General features: G+C 39.2%; 1 protein-coding gene across 2 annotated transcripts in view; it reads left to right on the forward strand.

The window, feature by feature from the left end:
* Positions 1-16,740, forward strand: part of CERS6 (ceramide synthase 6) — a 125,198-nt gene that overhangs the window by 75,785 nt on the left and 32,673 nt on the right. For both annotated transcript variants that reach the window (XM_054830835.1, XM_054830836.1), the window contains exons 5-6: positions 10,675-10,725; positions 14,871-14,963. In XM_054830835.1, the coding sequence (XP_054686810.1) occupies positions 10,675-10,725; positions 14,871-14,963 (144 nt within the window). The remainder of the gene's footprint in view (positions 1-10,674; positions 10,726-14,870; positions 14,964-16,740) is intronic.

Consider the following 16,740-nt stretch of genomic DNA (forward strand, 5'->3'; position numbering starts at 1 on the left):
TATAAAATCTTAATATAGATTTAGCAGTTATAAAACATAAGCATGGTTCCTCTGCTCCCATCTCTACCAGCCACTTTTATTGCTAGTTGTTTTAGTAGATCAATTGCAGAAAAACACTGCAAGTTATGTCTGAATAGATCCACCGGGAGGATGACAAATGGAAAGAACAAAAGGTTTGTATCTGTGCACTTCCGCAGGCAGAGGGGAAGGTGAAAAACAAAGAGGAAATGACATTTTTAAAGGCTTGGGAAATTATTTTGGCTGTCTTCCTTTGCTCTAGTGAAGTAAATGTTATCACAGCCACTGACTTGGAACTTGAGCTGGGAAGAATTCCTTGCAAACTATGTTTTTATATTAAAATTGATTAACATACTCTCTCCCTGCCCTCCCCTCATTCTGTTGGAGGAAAATACAAGAGAGGTTTTCTCACTGGGCTTTTTCCAGGCATTAGTTAGTACTTGTAGCATTATTAAATACACCAAGAAGTAGTTCAGTAGTAAAGACACCTGCAGCCCCATGGGTAAATTGCCCTGATGCAGTCTGTATGCACTAACCTCAGAAAAATGCAACAGTCACTGGAGTTGGGAGGGCAAGAGTCTAGTCTGTCTTTACTTGTCGTTTCTTAGGGTTATGCCTCATTTTAGCTGTGCCCAGTGACTGAAGTGCTTAGAAATGGGTCCTTATCTAGTGACGATCACACTGGTGTGCCTGGAGATGGGGAGCTTTCAGCCTGCCTGTTCCAGCAACCTGTCTGGAACGAGTTCTACTCCCTTGGTCGTCAGGTGGGACTTGGTGGTGTCTCTGTGTTTAGAAGCAGTCAACTTTTCTGTCAGGGTTTTAGTAGCAGCACTGAAAGTGAGGAGTTCACGGACGAAAGGCTTCCTCACCAACCGCCTGTAATGATACTGTGTGATTCAAACACACTCTTGCGTCTCTGGGGATAAGTCTTGGCCCTGTGAACTGGAGAAATCCTGTATTTCCTAGTATAAATTCTGCAGATGCAATAACTTTCTAATTTTCAGGCTGTCAGGGATGATTTTGAGACCTTGCTGCAATGTGCTTTTACAAAGGTACAGCAAAACACAGCAGTTGGAGTGAAAGGTGGAGGGGTTTTGTTTGGTTTTTATCTATACAACTTTTTTCCAGTAGGAGGTGTAGGTTCATAAATACTACAATCCTAACGATCTGGTTTTGTGTCTGAAATCATACCTCAATGCTCGCTTAGTAAGGAGTTGTTGTTTTGTTGTTATTAAAAATTGACTCTGTCTCCCTTTGTGGGCTGCATGGAGCAATGGAGCATGTTACATGTCAGTGAGGCAAGCCCTTACCTCACGCAGTGAATCCCGCAAAGGAAAGCAGCTCCCTGGGGATTTCCGAAAGTCAGCATCAGGAGTACGACGGAGGGTGTCGTAAACACTTCCCATCAGCGCATGGCATGGAAGTCAGCAGCTAGCCAAAGTCAGATAGATGCGCTCTTCCGGCAAAGCAGCCACAGATAGGAGCTATAATTACAGAAAGTAGATGTGCAGCGATGAGTTTAATTATTAACCACTTTCCTGTATGCCTTTGAGTAACTGCAGTATCAGAGCACTGGAAACCCTGGAGCTTCGTTGAAGCTACATCCTGTAGGAAAATGAGAAGTACTCTGAAATCACACAGCTCTGCAGTGATCTTCCAGGGACAACTGTCATATTTATTTTTTTAGTAATTTGCTCTTGGGATTTTAACTGATCTCTTGAAGGTATAATTTTACACAGGTCACCCTCCTACCAAGGTATGGCTTGCCAAATGTAAACCTCAAGCACTCTCTCTTTACAGACTAATTCCAGACCTACAGTTGCCTGTTGTCTGTTTTAATAAAATAAATCAATAAATACCCTCTTAGATGCAAATTCTAGGCTAATTGATGTGGTCTGGCTCTGTGATCAAAAAATACAAGGCAGCTGTAAAGCTAACGGGTTTACAGCTGCTTTGCTTCACCAAAGTGTTATCAGGCATCTGGAGTGCTCGGCTGAATGTGTCCGTTACTTTTTATGCACTCTTTTTCAGTGCAGATAGAGCAACTATAACTAGCAACTAGAGCAACTCTACCAGAGTAGAGTCACTGGGAAACCTGTTACCTGCAAATGAATAGGAACTTTAGCCTGGCTTCTACAATATTTACGTAGACCTTCAGCTGCTTTAAATTGTTATAGCACCACTGGCTGCCCACTTTGCTCATGATGGAAGAATACTTTAACATTTTATTACCATTATACATGAAGGCAGAAGGTTTTAAAAGTTCTGCTTACTACAGAGCTGCTAGCAGAGGAAGTGTCAGAAGAAGAAGGTACGCACATGAGAGCAAATATTTTCATGGCTGGGCCTGGTAAGGGGACTGGGGGCTGGCAGGTCAGAGCAGGGGGAGGAGATGCTGCAGCCGCGAGCTTATCCAGCTGGAGTGTTCTTCACTTTTGTTCATGCAATGCCTTGATACTAGGACCCTTCCAGATTTTCTAGGATTATCTGTTCCTTTTGCCATCTTCATTTTCCACATCATTTGGAAGTTGAAATTATGCATTTATCAGCACAAGATATAAACACCAGATCTCTGTACATCATATTTTTAAAGGGAAAAGTGGATGTATGTGGTGCATGGAGCTTACTCTACCTATCCAGAGATAATTTTATGTAAATAAATCCAAACTTGAATTTATATTTTTTCTAAAAATATTTTTGTGCACACATATATTTGCATTTGAAATGTCAAGTGCATCTTCCAGTAATAGTTGTTAACCTTGGCCTTTTATGCATCCTTCCGTATATTTTACAGTTTCCGATTAGTAGAAGTATCATTTTCAATTGTGTTTGAAAATCAGCAGTGTAGATTGCTGAGAGGTGAGGCTAAGCGCTCTTCATTGCAAAAGCATTTTTCCCCCTAACACCTTGCTTCTGCAGACAGAAAGCACTAAGCTCTAGAGAAAAAAAAAAAAAAAACCAGTTCTGCAGAAACTTGTGACAGCTTGCTTAGTCACAATATATGAGAAGAGAACCTCAGGAGGTTCATTGGTGATGTGTCACATTGTTTTCACTTCTATTGTCAGCTGTGCCAAGAAATATGAATGACTGCCTGATTCTGTGAAGAATTTATGAAAATGCTATTCCTGGTGAGAGAAGCAACTGCATCCCAAATCAAATCACCAGTCACTGGAAGGAAGAACACGCAGAAGTTTGTGCAAAATAGTAACCATGGATTTTATCATTTTGCTGAGTTCTTTCTGTTCCCAGCATGGTGTTTTGTCAAAACTTAGTGATTTTGTGAGTAGAGGGAAGTATATTTAATTTTCATATTTAGGTGACTAAACACTGGTGCTTGCGGAGAGTCAGTTTATTCCACAGTTCATCCTGCCATAAACAATACCAGCCAGTGCCGTTGACATCATTCACTGCTAAGGTTGTTCCTTTGATGCCTCTCAGAGGTGGCCAGTGGAGAGTGGAAACTGTCTGATGTATTTTTTAAATCTGTGAGACTTTGGTATGAGAAATGCTTAAGTAATAGCAAAACAAATGCAACAATAAGAAGGGATCATGTTAACATGGTTCAGGTTCTGTCGTAGCCAGTGTATTTTTTTTTGAGGATAACAAGAAAAAAACCAACACATTTCTAGGTGATCAGAGAAAGTTTGTAAGACATCAATCTGAAGTCCTCGGAGGTTGAGCAAACTTAGCGGAAGGTGATAGAAACTTTGAAAAGCTGACACAGAGAGTTCTGGTTATTCCTTTGTAAATTTCTAAAAAATCAAGGAAAATGAGGAATAGTTTCATTTTCTCTCTGGTGGAGAGAAAAATGCTGCAAAATACTGACACTTGTGAAAAAAGTCACTTTCTGTGACTTGTAAAACTGTGACTTGTTTTACAAAAATTAATTAATTAGTTAATAGGGGGAAAGCGTATTACTTTGTACATTATACGTGGAAGCAAATGTTTTCATGGTTATATATTCTCCTTAAGAGAGAAAGGCTGCAGTAGTCTATACTTACACTGATACTCATTGAGCCAAGTAAGAAGATGGGGAAGGAAACCCAGGATTACTGTGGAATTTCATTGAAGGCATTAATTTATTGAAAAGTCTCTTGGTTTTTCCATAAATGGGTGGAATCATTTTTGCACGAGAACACAGAGACCCTGGCATGGGAAACTATAGAAGGATGCTTTGTGTGCTCTTTCTCTCTAATGTCAGCAGCCATTCCACATACCATGCCAAGAGGATGCAGGTGTTGCAGAAATAAAAAGAAAGCAAGCAATTTAAGTAATTCCCCTCTAAGCGAGTGCTTATTCAACCAAGTGATGTGTAAGAGGAATGCTTATTAATATATTGACAAAGAAAAAATTGCTATAATCCCTAGCCGTAATTGGGGAAAAAAGTGAACATTGAAATACTATTTAATTTCGGCACATAGAAAATCAAATGCAAAAAAACCCTTCATAACCCAGCCCCCCAAAACAACTGTTCATTATGAATGATGTCCTTCTGCTGATGTTATGAAAGGTGCTATTCACTAAAAGCCTGTAATTTTCAGTTCCTGAATAATAAAAAAGAGATGGAAAGCGTTAAATATTTCTGCATTTTGCAGTCAACAGAAGGATGGTGGTCTCCTCCTCCCCTGCTGTTACAATTGCACTCTTAGGTAGGTAGGCTGTAAAGCTCACAATATGGCAAGGTGTTGGGCCACGCGAGCAGGAGGTGGTGTCTGCCTGCGGTGGGACAAGGCAGCTGCTGTTGAGAAAAAGAGTGTGTATATGTCATACATCATACCTGCGTATCAGACAGCGAACTTTAGGTCTAAGGATAAGAGCAAATTGCACACAGCATTTGGGGGGCTAAGTAAATGCTAATCAAGGGGAAATCTTCTGGCCTCAGTTGTACCACTTGTTTCCATGAAGAGCAAGGACCTGCTGTAGCTTGAAGAAAGTAGAGATACAAATGCCCTGAGACATCTTTGCCTATATCAGCCCAAAATAAATGAAGTGGGTAGAACTTTGCCAGAAGTATGTATTATCTTGACTGTAATTAATAGTGCTAATTTCTGTTCCACTTAATATTGCTTGTAGCTGTCAGATTCAAATTATGGAAAGTTGTATCCAAACACATTAACTAAGCTAGATAAAATCTCGGCCTTCTGAGATTGCAGAGTAGTGAGCATATACACGGTGAATGCTCAGGATTTCTGTATTGTGCTGGTTTTGTTTTACACGGTCCAAAGTTTTCTTATTTCAGAAGAAACTTAAAATCTTTTTTTGGACTGAGGATATCTCATTTTGGTTTAAAATGTGGTTTTGAGCATAAATAGGCTTTTGTGGGATTCCATCATGATGTTCCTGGATTTTTACACACTGTATTCTGATAAAAACAGCAGGCAGATTGTATTTCTTTATCTGCTGGAAGAGTCAGAAGATTTTCCTTACTTATCTGGGAATTTAGGAAGAGCCCCTTTGGGAGTTACAACGTGCCTGTGTGGTCAGGAGTAGCTCAGGTGCGTAACAGCTCTTTCTAGTACTCCAGACTGCTAGGGCAGAAGCTGCTCTGTGGAGAGCTGGCTTTTGCTATCAGAGGCTTAGTGATGCACTTCTGGAAGTGTTTCTGCATTATGTTACTTGTTTCAAGTTTATGGACTACAAAAAGAAAAAATGAGTGTCGGCAACGCTGTGTTCATTTTTTGCACATCTCTTACTTATCTGTAGGTTCATGCTTCTAAGGGCAAAGCAACACCAGTGCTTGTGGGTACAGCTTGCATATTGGGGTTTCTAGTTATGCTGTGTACAAGGAAAAATGACTCAATTGCTGATACAGCAACTTGGAGTAAGACAAACTGTGCAAGTAACTAGCTGACCAAAAGCAGTTATTTTGCAAATTTATGTGTATATGTATTTATATTTACAGACACAAGCTGATTCTATAAAATGTGCGTGGAATTCAGTTAAACCCATGACGTGCCTCATACACATCTGATGGCTGGCTTGCTGACAGTATGGGACAGTTCTTGCACATGACGTGTACGGCACTTGTCCATCTCTTTGAGAACCTACCCCATGGCCTTTGTGTGTTTCCTGTACTCAGTGGATTTTGCTGGGTACATAGGTACGAGAGAGGAGTATTCTTCATTATTTTTATTACTGTATGATGACCCAAAATTTACCTTATTATTTTATAATAATACATCAGGTGCATCTATTGCCTCCCTGGTAAAATACACACAAAAATACCTTTCAGCCAAATCACCTGTTTAAGGAGCAGATCACAAATGGAAGTTTTTTTTATTGTACTACATTTTTTTTCCCCTCCATTTACTATCAAAACTGACCTTTCACAGACTAGGTACTAGCAGCACTTTGAGCAAGACATGCAGATTTTCATTGCTTTGGGGCTTCTGAAAGCCAGGGCCCAATTTAAAGCTTTCTCTAAGGATACGTGAATGGGACAACAGATGCAAAACAACCCACGGCTTCTGGCTAAGCATGCAGACAACTCAGATAATTTGTTCTTTTTTTTTTTTTTTTTTTCCCAAATCCTCAGTCATTCCCTTGTCTCAAGAGAAGTTTTATTTCTGCGGGAGTTCTTTAAAATTACTCCCTTTAATCACAGAGTTGGAGAGAGGTTTGATAGAGCTATTGACAGATATTCCTGTAAGGAAATGAAAATAATAGAGATTTGTTCCTTAATACTGTAAATGACAGCAGATTCAACAGCTGTTTATCATCCTCCTCCGTCATTGATATTGCACTGATTAGGCACTGCACCAAAGTGTGGTAAAGCCTAAGTTTCCATCTGAACTCCTTTATGTTTGTAAGGGAGGGTGTCAGCATTGTAGGTCTGGTGCTTTGCAACTGACATAATTGGTACTGAAGGTTTTAGTATTCTGTTTCTAGCTTAAAGATGCCTTTTTGTTATCAGGACACTTGCATTTCCTCTCTTCTCCAGTCCCCTCAGGTTCCTCCCTTCCTCAGAGATTATATACCAAGAACAAGAAGTAAAATGAATATTTGGGTATTCAACAGGCCGTGAAAACAGTAGCACACTTCTTATGTTCATCAAAAAAGGATCTGTGGCAAAGCTAAGTCACTGACCTTTTCTCGCTGGCCATGATGGGACTTTTCAGGAAGAGCTGGGCTCTGCTCCGCAATGAGCTTGCCTGGTGCGAGGAAGTTCACAGACGTATCCTGTGAGCACACGGAGGGCTCAGCTGAGCCCTGAGAACGCAGTGTTAGGTCCTTTCTGATTAATCCACCCTTCACCAGTGGTGAAGGTGTCTGGGTGTCACACTGCAGACTGGGCTTTTTTAGGATTCTCTCCTTCCTGCTGAAGCCTGCACAGAGTATCCCACAGTTGTGAGGTTCACAGAGACTAAACAAGATGCTTCTTGTTCCAACTATAACCATGGTCTACATGGAGAAGTTAGGTTTAGTCTAGGACTGTGTTTATTGTGGAGATCAGAGGGGAAGGCTGTGCTTAAACCAGGAGTTTAAACCAGGGAGTAAAGTCCCCTGCTGCTACAGCTGTTAGAGTCAGCTCAGAGATGCCAAGGCAAGTCAAGGGGAGGGGAGACTGGGGAGGAAAGAGAGGTAAGAAGGTGGTGTAGGTGCCCTGCTGTCTTAGCCGCTCTTGCCCACATAGGATCCATTAGGTTTCCAAAAAGCTACTCAGAAGCATTTTGTTTGAGATGGCAGCATGGCTTTCTGAGCCTTATGTGGCTCAGAAGAGGCAGATGTTCTGCAGTGTACTGATGTTTGAAGCCTAATGCGTATATTACATTGTTTGTCAGTTTGTGGTATCCTTTTAGGCTTTGCAGTTATGGGTTCCTCCAGTGCGGCCTATTTTATTTAGCATTCAGCATATTAATTGTACATAAAACTTCATATCTGCAGCTCCTACAGCAGGCATCTCTCTGAAGAAGCCTTAAGATGTCATAATATTTGAAAGAGAAAAATGTGCATTTTTTGCTAGCACCTGTAATTTAGGTAGCAAAATAATTGGGTAGGAAGCATCTCTTATCTCTTGTTCAATCTGATATGAAAGACAGTTACAGCTTTTCAAATCTGGCTAAAACTATGAATTATCCTACAATATTTGGATGGATCTAATTTAGGCAGCTGTCAGACAGAAATATTTTAGGTTCTGTATATTAGTAACACTTGCAGAGGGACTGTGGCTGTTTCCAAAGACTTTTTTTGTTGCGTGAAACGAGAACTCACTTAGCACAGTAACTACTGTGGAGATGTTTGAACAAATAAATTGCTTGAATGAAATAATTATTCCTAATAGAGAAAAGGAGAAGTTTGGATGGACTTTAATTATTCTTACAGCATCCTTGTGAGAGGCATATCAGAAACTCTAGGACGTCTGTTACTTTAAATGTTGATATACTGCTCAGGTTACTGTAAGAATTATTCCTTTCCATTTCAGGACTACTGGGGGTATAGGTGTGCAAGTTTTATTTTATCTTATTTTCCGTGTGAAGGACACATTCAAAAAACTGGGAAGAGCCTTTAATAATCATATTACATCACTGTTAACCAACAAAGGCTATAAGGACCTTCTATAAGACAAATCACAATTAGAACTTAAGTATCAGTTGGGAATTGGGCTGTAATTCTGAGTAGCATTTATCCTGTCTTTTGATACGGTACAAATCCTGCCTACCTATAAAGACTTTACTAGCCCAATTCTCAGCCTGGGGCTTTAACATTCTGCTTAGCGTTCATTTTATTTGGTTTGACACTCACCCATTGTATTTTGGATGTTTGTTGTTATGCTTTGCTTGAACTGAACTGCTCCATCTGATGGTGAAAAAAAGAAGATGCCATCTCTCAAGCAATAAGGATTTATTTGGAAAAAATGTAATCTAGTGGAAGCACTTAACACTGTAAGGGTATGCGTGCCTTAATCCAGGAGACCTACTAATAATATTCTGCCCCCTTTATACTTGGATGTAGAGCAGTTAAGGTTATGTAAAGGAGTTGCACAAAGATCTTGAATCCATAGTTTTCTTTCATTTTTCTAGTGAGATACCCAGTAGGTGGGTACTTGTACTGTGGACATGTGCTTCTCAAAGTCCAGATGCTGCCAGAACCTGAGATGCAGCTGTGCTTTGCAACACATGCATACTTGAAAGTATTTGTTCCTGCTCATGCACAAAAAGGGAAGTGTGGCTGCTCAGTAGCTGTTGATTTGGTCATGTTCTTATTACCCAATGTGGAAATACTTAATGGTTGAGTATGTTGGGTAGAAGAATTTGCCCATATGGGTATTTTCTATCTCAAGTCCATTTAGTTGTTGTCTTGGTTTCGGCAGAGGTAGAGTTAGTTTTCCTCCTAGTAGCTGGTATAGTGCTGTGTTTTGGATTTAGTATGAGAATAATGTTGATGACACCTTGATGTTTTTAGTTGTTGCCAGGTAGTTGTAGTGTCCACACCAAGTCAAGGACTTCTGGCTTCTCACACGCTGCCAGGTGCACAAGAAGCTAGGAGAGCACAGCCAGGCCAGCTGACCCAGACTGGTCAAAGGCATATTCCATACCATGTAACATCATGCTCTCTGTATAACTGGGGAAGCTAGTCAGGAGGTGGGATCGCTGCTTGGAAACAGACTGGGCATTGGGTTGAGTTTTTTTGCCTTTCACATGTGGTGGGCAATTGCATTTGTGCATTGCTTGTATTATTGTTATTATTACTATTATTGTTGTTATTGCTGTTGTTGTTGTTATTAATATTATTATTATTATCCTTTATTAGCATATTAAACTGTCTTTATCTCAACCCATGAGGGTTTTTTTCCCATTCTCCTCCCCATCCCCTTGAGGGAGGAGGGATGAGCAAGTGGCTGGGTGGTGCTTAGTTACTGGCTGGGACTAAACCATGACAGTTGCACAGAAAAGGAGGTGAAAACTAAAGAACTCAGAAAGAAACAACTTGCTTACAAGAAAAGATTTAGAAGTCTCTCTTGTGGCATTGAAAGAGAAATAATCACATAAATCTTGTGCAAGCAGCAAAGAAACAGGAAGCGTAACAGAGCTCCATGTCCCCAAGTCTTTTAGTCTGCCCAGCTTTGTGCAATGCAAGAGTCTGTAGATGCATGCTACAATAAATTTGCTCTGGCACCTTTCATGTTGCCCTAAGATACCAGAGTATTTTCTGTGTGATAGTAATATCTATCATCTCTGGACGGTCATGTCTTCAGCCAGGGAAGCCAAAGGTATGATTTGCTATCTTGAGCTGATGTGCCTGGGATAGAGGATGGATCCTGTATGGAAGGATGCTTATATGTAGCAGCACATGCAAGGGATGATCTTTAAAATATTTGAGCAGCCTAGGGCCAAGATATCCCATGCTATTGAGAAGGTAATGTGAGATCTGAGCACAAGCTGATTACGTCCAGCCTGCACTGCTACAAAAACATTGTGTAAGGTCATGGTGCCCCAATCAAAAATCTCTGTGAACAGGCAGGTTGTTCTAATTCATGCTGTGAAACTTTGAGGAATCTTCTTGTTGTATTCAGTTTTCATAGCCTCTATCAAAAATTGTGAATTTTAAGCTGTTCCTGTAGTTTTGTACTTCATTTGTATTAAGCATATACACTTACTTTGCCCAAAATGGTGTGTACAGACCTTGTTTTGTTTTGTTTTTTTCTTTCTCTCTCAGACACCCTGGCTCTGGAATACCAGACAGTGCTGGAATGGGTATCCATATCAGGTAAAAGTTACAGTGCTGCCTAAAACCAAACATGACACCTCTGCAGAGCTCTGTTTTTATTATGGTGGAGCTTTGTGTCAATATGTTAGTGTGAATGGGGCTACTCAGCATTTCAGAACATCGCTAGATGCTCCCCATCTTGCTTGAATTCAAGATGAGAAAGATGAATATAGTTGTTACACCTGTTTTGAAATGAAACACAGATCTGGGAAATCTAATTGTGAAAGCAGGCATCTGCAGTGGTGGTGAAGTAGTCATTTTTTACAAATTTCTGAGGATACTGAAAGTTTTAGCAGAGCCTCAGCTTCAGGGGGTTGGGAAAAGCTAGTATAGTTCTCAAGTTGTTATACTGCGTACAGGGTGAGACTTAATCCCTGGCAGTTGATGTGATCAAAGAGGAGACTAAAGAGAGAAGGTAGGCTTCTCCTTTAGGTATATAAATAGGGGCTATCTAGTCCTGACCTCATGGAAGATTATGACTAAAGAAGGTAATATTAATGAGAGAATTGAGAATGGTTTCAAGTCTTTATTTTCAGCAATGTCCGTATTTTCATGGATTCAAAAAGCATCAGCCTTTCTCTCTGTTCTAGGTCAAAGTATATAACTTAACTTCAAAGGAAACACTTAAGTCATTTATCTCCTTTATGAAGGAGAAGAATGCCACCATTAGAGTAAAGACACCCTTTCAGGCTGTCCCCTGCTGCACTCATTCCCTCTTTCAGTCCTCAAAAAAAATTTTGCTCGAATTTGAAATTTGGTTCCCTTAAATCAATCTTCAAAAGAACAATAACAGTATATTTATTCCTTACTGCACTGCTAAGGTTTTAACTAGTTCCAGGAATATTTAATTCCTAGGTCCAAGTTCTGGCCATCTTTCACAGCAGCGCAGTTGCTTCAACGGCATGCACATGCTGCAATAACACCAGGATTAATTGTAGCCCTACAACTCCAGAAACTATTCTCTGCCAGGGGAAGAAGGAGCAGGACAAGTGAAAGGAGAAGGGTAGAAATTTTTTCTATCATTATCTGGTTGAACAGTGGCTTCCAAAGTTTGCATACCCAAAGAGCTTTGAGAAACCTCTCCTGTGCTTTCCATTAGTTTGTGCTACTGGACATAGTTGTTAAAGCATGGGATATATTTAAACAGAGCAATCAACCTGCTCTAAAGGATTCAATGTATTTTCCAGAAAAGATAACTCCTGAGCTCTGCCTTGGCTGAACCACTGCCTAATTTTGCCTTCTGGTCTGATAGAAGTAACTTACAACATGGATGTTGTGATGATCAGGGAATTAAATAAATCTTCCCTTTTATTATTATTAATAATAACAGTAAGGTAGTCCTTTCGAGGAAAAAGTATCATCATGTACGTGGACTAGGAATGGACTTTAGCATCCCTTTTGGGAAAGCTAAGAGCCACCTGTTTTGTTAATACGCTTTGTATATCAGGAGGCAACAAGAGATTAAAGTTGTGAAGTATAATTTTTCCTTTTGTTATAAATCAAAGGTAAGAAATGTTTCAAATGTGACTAAGATGATCTTCAAAATAATAACTTCTGAAGATAACTTTTGGTAGCTTTTTTAATTAGTTTGAATTCTAATTCTAAACCTAAGCTTCTTTAAAATGCTGGGTTTTGGTTCTGGTTTTGTTTTAAATTCAGCATCCAGGAGTCTCAACAGGGATGATTGAGACATTGTGCTAGCTGCTATCCAAATATAATTGACAGTGAATTCCAAAAGCTTTAGCAAAGAGTTTGCAATTTAAGGAGTCTAACCTGTCTAAGGCATATTACTTTTTTCTTTTTCTTTCCTTTCATTTTTTTCTTTTTTTTTTTTCTTTTTTCTTTTCCCTAAAGCACAGGGAGGGGGAAAAAAAACCCCTCACTGCCAGGCCAGAAAGTATGAAGAAGAGTATTGTCTTAAAGATGCATGAATTCCCTGTAAAATTGAACAGCCCTGGACAGACTGAACAGGAGAATTGTGTTTAGGTTTGGATGCTACTGTTCTTGAAGGTTGTGTACCGGTTGGAAATAGTTAGTGGGGATAGTTGAGCAAGAATGACCCGAAATCTGATGTGAGAAAGGTTGAAGGAATTTGGTCATTTAGCCTCAGAAGAAATAATGACTTAAATTCCGCCCAAGGAATGGTGAAGTGAATAACGTTAGGGAAGCAGCAGAAGAAATTGAATGTGGGAAGTGTTGAATCTTCATCCCTCAGAGATTTTAGAAATAATCGTTTGTCAGAATTGATATGGCTGCAGTCACTGGTGCCTTTCAGTCCTATTTTCTACTCATTCTGTGCAAGAAGAGATTTACTTGTGACATAAGACCATGAATCTTACTGGTTAAAGAACATATGTTTACCAGACTTATTAGAAGAATGAGGTCATTTAGAAAGTTAGTTACAACTTTTAGAGGGTGACAACAAAACTTACTATGTCTAAAATCATGCTGCTAGTGGACAGGGTCCAACAAAAAGTAAATCATCAAATAAAAGTCATTATCAAAATCATTGTCTCAGAGATAAAAATGTCTACCGGGTGCTAATCAGGATTAAGTATTGGGTTTTCAATTTTTGTTTTTCCTTAACTAGGTAAAATTTCTAATGTCTTGTTTACTACAAATCCTTTGTATGTTACTCAACATAGTATCGCAGAAATCCAGCTGGACTTACTGTAGATATAGTCAAATGGATCATTTGGGTGACAACTCTACCCATAAGCACAGAATAGTCCTATCAAAGTTAAGTCTATGGAGAACTGAAACCTTACATTTAAACTAAGTTAAACACACATTATTGATCCTTCTGTGGAGGGAAGACATGATATCCTTAGAATTCCCTTATGCTATCATTATATATGGGTTTAGAAATACTAATGCTATTGTTAATAAAGCAGCTGACAATCTTAATTGTTTTACTAGAAATTTTCCCCAGTGAGTTCTCCTGCAATAAAGAGTGTAACAGTTGCGGTTCATTGCTAGCTCATGTTCTCTTCCCTTTTTTTAATTACACCTAATTAAAAGCTTACTGGCAGTCTCACTAAATCAGAAAAGGATTATATTGGCCCAAGAAATGGCTTTGAAAGATTGATTTTGAGTGCATACATTTTTCATAAAGCATAAGCAAATGTCTATATTTAAATAACCCACACAGAGCATTCAGTGGGTACCTAAGGACTGTTTCTCAGCCGCAAAGAACTGGTCTGCAAAAGGGAATGGGAATAAAAGCAACTGAAGTGCCTCTTGCCAATGGAAATAGCTCATGCCCCGCTTGGATGCATGGTTGTGCCAGTGCAAACTGCTCTAGAGATGGTTCATCTGATCCCTCAGGAGATGCCCCCAGGAGCTCCTCCTGTGCCAGGGCCCCCCTCTATCATTGAGATGGAAGACATGACTAGCCAGGAGGCACAATCACATGGAAATTAAAGTAGCTCCTAGGACTGGCTCTCTTAAGTTGGGTGCTAAACAGCCTATGTGTGCCACCAGTTACCTTCTTTGAAGTTATCCCAGGTTGGTTTTGGTTGTGCATGAGTTCCTGTGTCTTGTTATTTTTATTTCTTTTACTTTTAAACATCTGTAACCATGCTGTATATCAAACAAGATGGATAAATTTATTTTATTTTCTTCTTTCCAAATGTTAACATGTTCCCAGAAAATGGTTAAATTCTTTAAAAGTAGGCTTTTATATTAGAAAGAGCCCTGTTTAAAGCTCACAACATTTTCATCATGAGCAGATGAGATGAGATTGTATACTAGCATTACTTTAATCTGCTCTAGCATGGTTTCTTTTGCTGTGTTTTAAACCCACATTACTGATGTACAGCAAGATGTTTCAAGTAATCTTTCAAAACAGATTTAGGAGTACTCAGAATTTAGCTTGTTCTAGGTTCCAAACGGACAACATAATTTTTTGGTATTACAGTATTATAATACTGTAAAGATTAAAACATAGGAGGAGGGTAGTTTGGGGAGCTTTATTTTTCTAGAGCCATCAAAGTTTGAAAGAGGCAACCATCATCATTTTTCTTACATAGGATGCTTATGTATAGTTCAATAATCCCCCTGTGATTAAACATATCTCCTGTAGACCTCAGCTGCCTGTAATGTCAGTTAGACTCTATTAACCTTTTCTCATCTCCATCTTTCAGCCACTGATGCCTGACCTTCATTATTACTACATAGTTGAATTGTCATTCTACTGGTCCTTAATGTTTTCTCAATTCATTGACATCAAAAGAAAGGTAAGAGCAATGAGACTAAAAACAATGAAAGCTTTAAACACATTTCTTTCTTGACTTGAGGAATACCTGTATTACCTGTGCAGTGAACTGGAAACACAGTTCTTTCTAGTCACAACCTCTTGCAGATATTCGTCACTGAGAAACTGGTGTTGAAGTGCTTGTCTTACTCTGTTCCATGTTACTATGATGTGGGGGTTTTCTGCATATAGGAAGAAGAGTCTGGAATTATCAAATATTCAAGGGGAGATAGGATCAGCTGAAAAAAACCTTCTGCTTTCATACAGTGACTTGAATGGAATTGAACACGTAGTAGCTGGTAGATGTACTGTTTCTTCTAAGAGCTAAATGATGAAATATCAATGACAGAGCAAGACCACCTCATAAATTCACAGTATCACTTCGGTAAGATTTATGAGGGCTTTCAAGTTATTCTACAGAGGGATGGTAAAAACAGGGATACATTTAATATTAAAAAGTGATGTTACATTTAATCTTACCTTTACAGTTATGATATTTCAAATAGCTGAGCATTGCCATTAAGGGGCTATTAATCAAGAAAATAAAACTCTGGCCAGATAAAACCATTTTTCCAGTATCAGTAGCAACCTATTCCATATTCCTTCATCCAAGTTTTCTCCTCCAAGAAGAGTGCTAGTCCATAGCAGAACAGGCAGCACGACAGTTCATTCTGTAATAACAGTCCTTGAAGCTATTCTTGCAGGTTTTTTCAATGTTGCAAAATTATTTGTCTAAAACATTTGGAAGGATTCTATAATATTTTTAAATGCCTCATTCTGCTGTCATTTAATTAAATGATTATAGGCTATGCTAATGGAAAAATTCCTGTTTACTAGAATTTTAGCAGGAGCATAATTCTGAAAAGAGTAAATGAAGGGTCCAGTATGTCCTGAATGAATTTATCTGCTATTTGGAACCACAGTGTGCTCCTGGGAGTCTTGTGTCAGAGCTACATTTATAGATAAACACCTCTCTATTTGAATTTCCAAATTTTTCCAGAAATAGAAATCTCAAGAAAACATCCACAAATTTTAAATCCATATTGGAGGGTAAATTGTAAACAAAACAACCAATTTAGGATGAATACTTGTGAATCCATTGCTTGCATTGTCTGTAGAGGCTAAACACTCTGTTAATCATGGGCTTGAAATGGGTACAACTTTGCCATTTCAAAAAACAGCAATGCAGGAAAAACAGTGCTCAGTGGAGCTGTATGATAGTGGAGATTAATTTAAATCAAGTAACATTGACTAATATACATAAGCTGCAGGTCCCAGCAATACTGAATAGCCATTTGTCAATATATCAACCAAAACTAAACCTCCGCAGCAATGTTACAGAATTGTTCAGGTTATTGCTGCAGAAATGTATTGTGTCTAATCAGTCCCCTTACATTCATATTGAGCCCTCTGCACTGTGCCGTTGGTTATATTTTATTTTCTTAGTGTACCTCTTGAGAGAGAGGAAAATGTAGCAGCGTTGCAATTGCAACAGTACCACAATTTTGCAGTACAATACCTCTTTAAAGAATATTTAATTGATTCCTGACTAGTTGCTTTGCTCACGTGAAAAGTAATTGGAGGCTACCTGAACAGCATCGAGGTTCAGTGCTGAAGTACGTTTCTGAAAAGGGTCATTGGGAGCGTCAGTAACACCTTTCTCATTTAATACATCTCATGAGCAAATGCTATAGCTTTTTCCCTCATCACCTGGAGAGTATGTTCCCATTGGTGAGCCCAGAGCCAAAGCCTGATCCTGT

Source organism: Grus americana, chromosome 6, assembly GCF_028858705.1.
Source record: "Grus americana isolate bGruAme1 chromosome 6, bGruAme1.mat, whole genome shotgun sequence".
NCBI lineage: Eukaryota > Metazoa > Chordata > Aves > Gruiformes > Gruidae > Grus > Grus americana.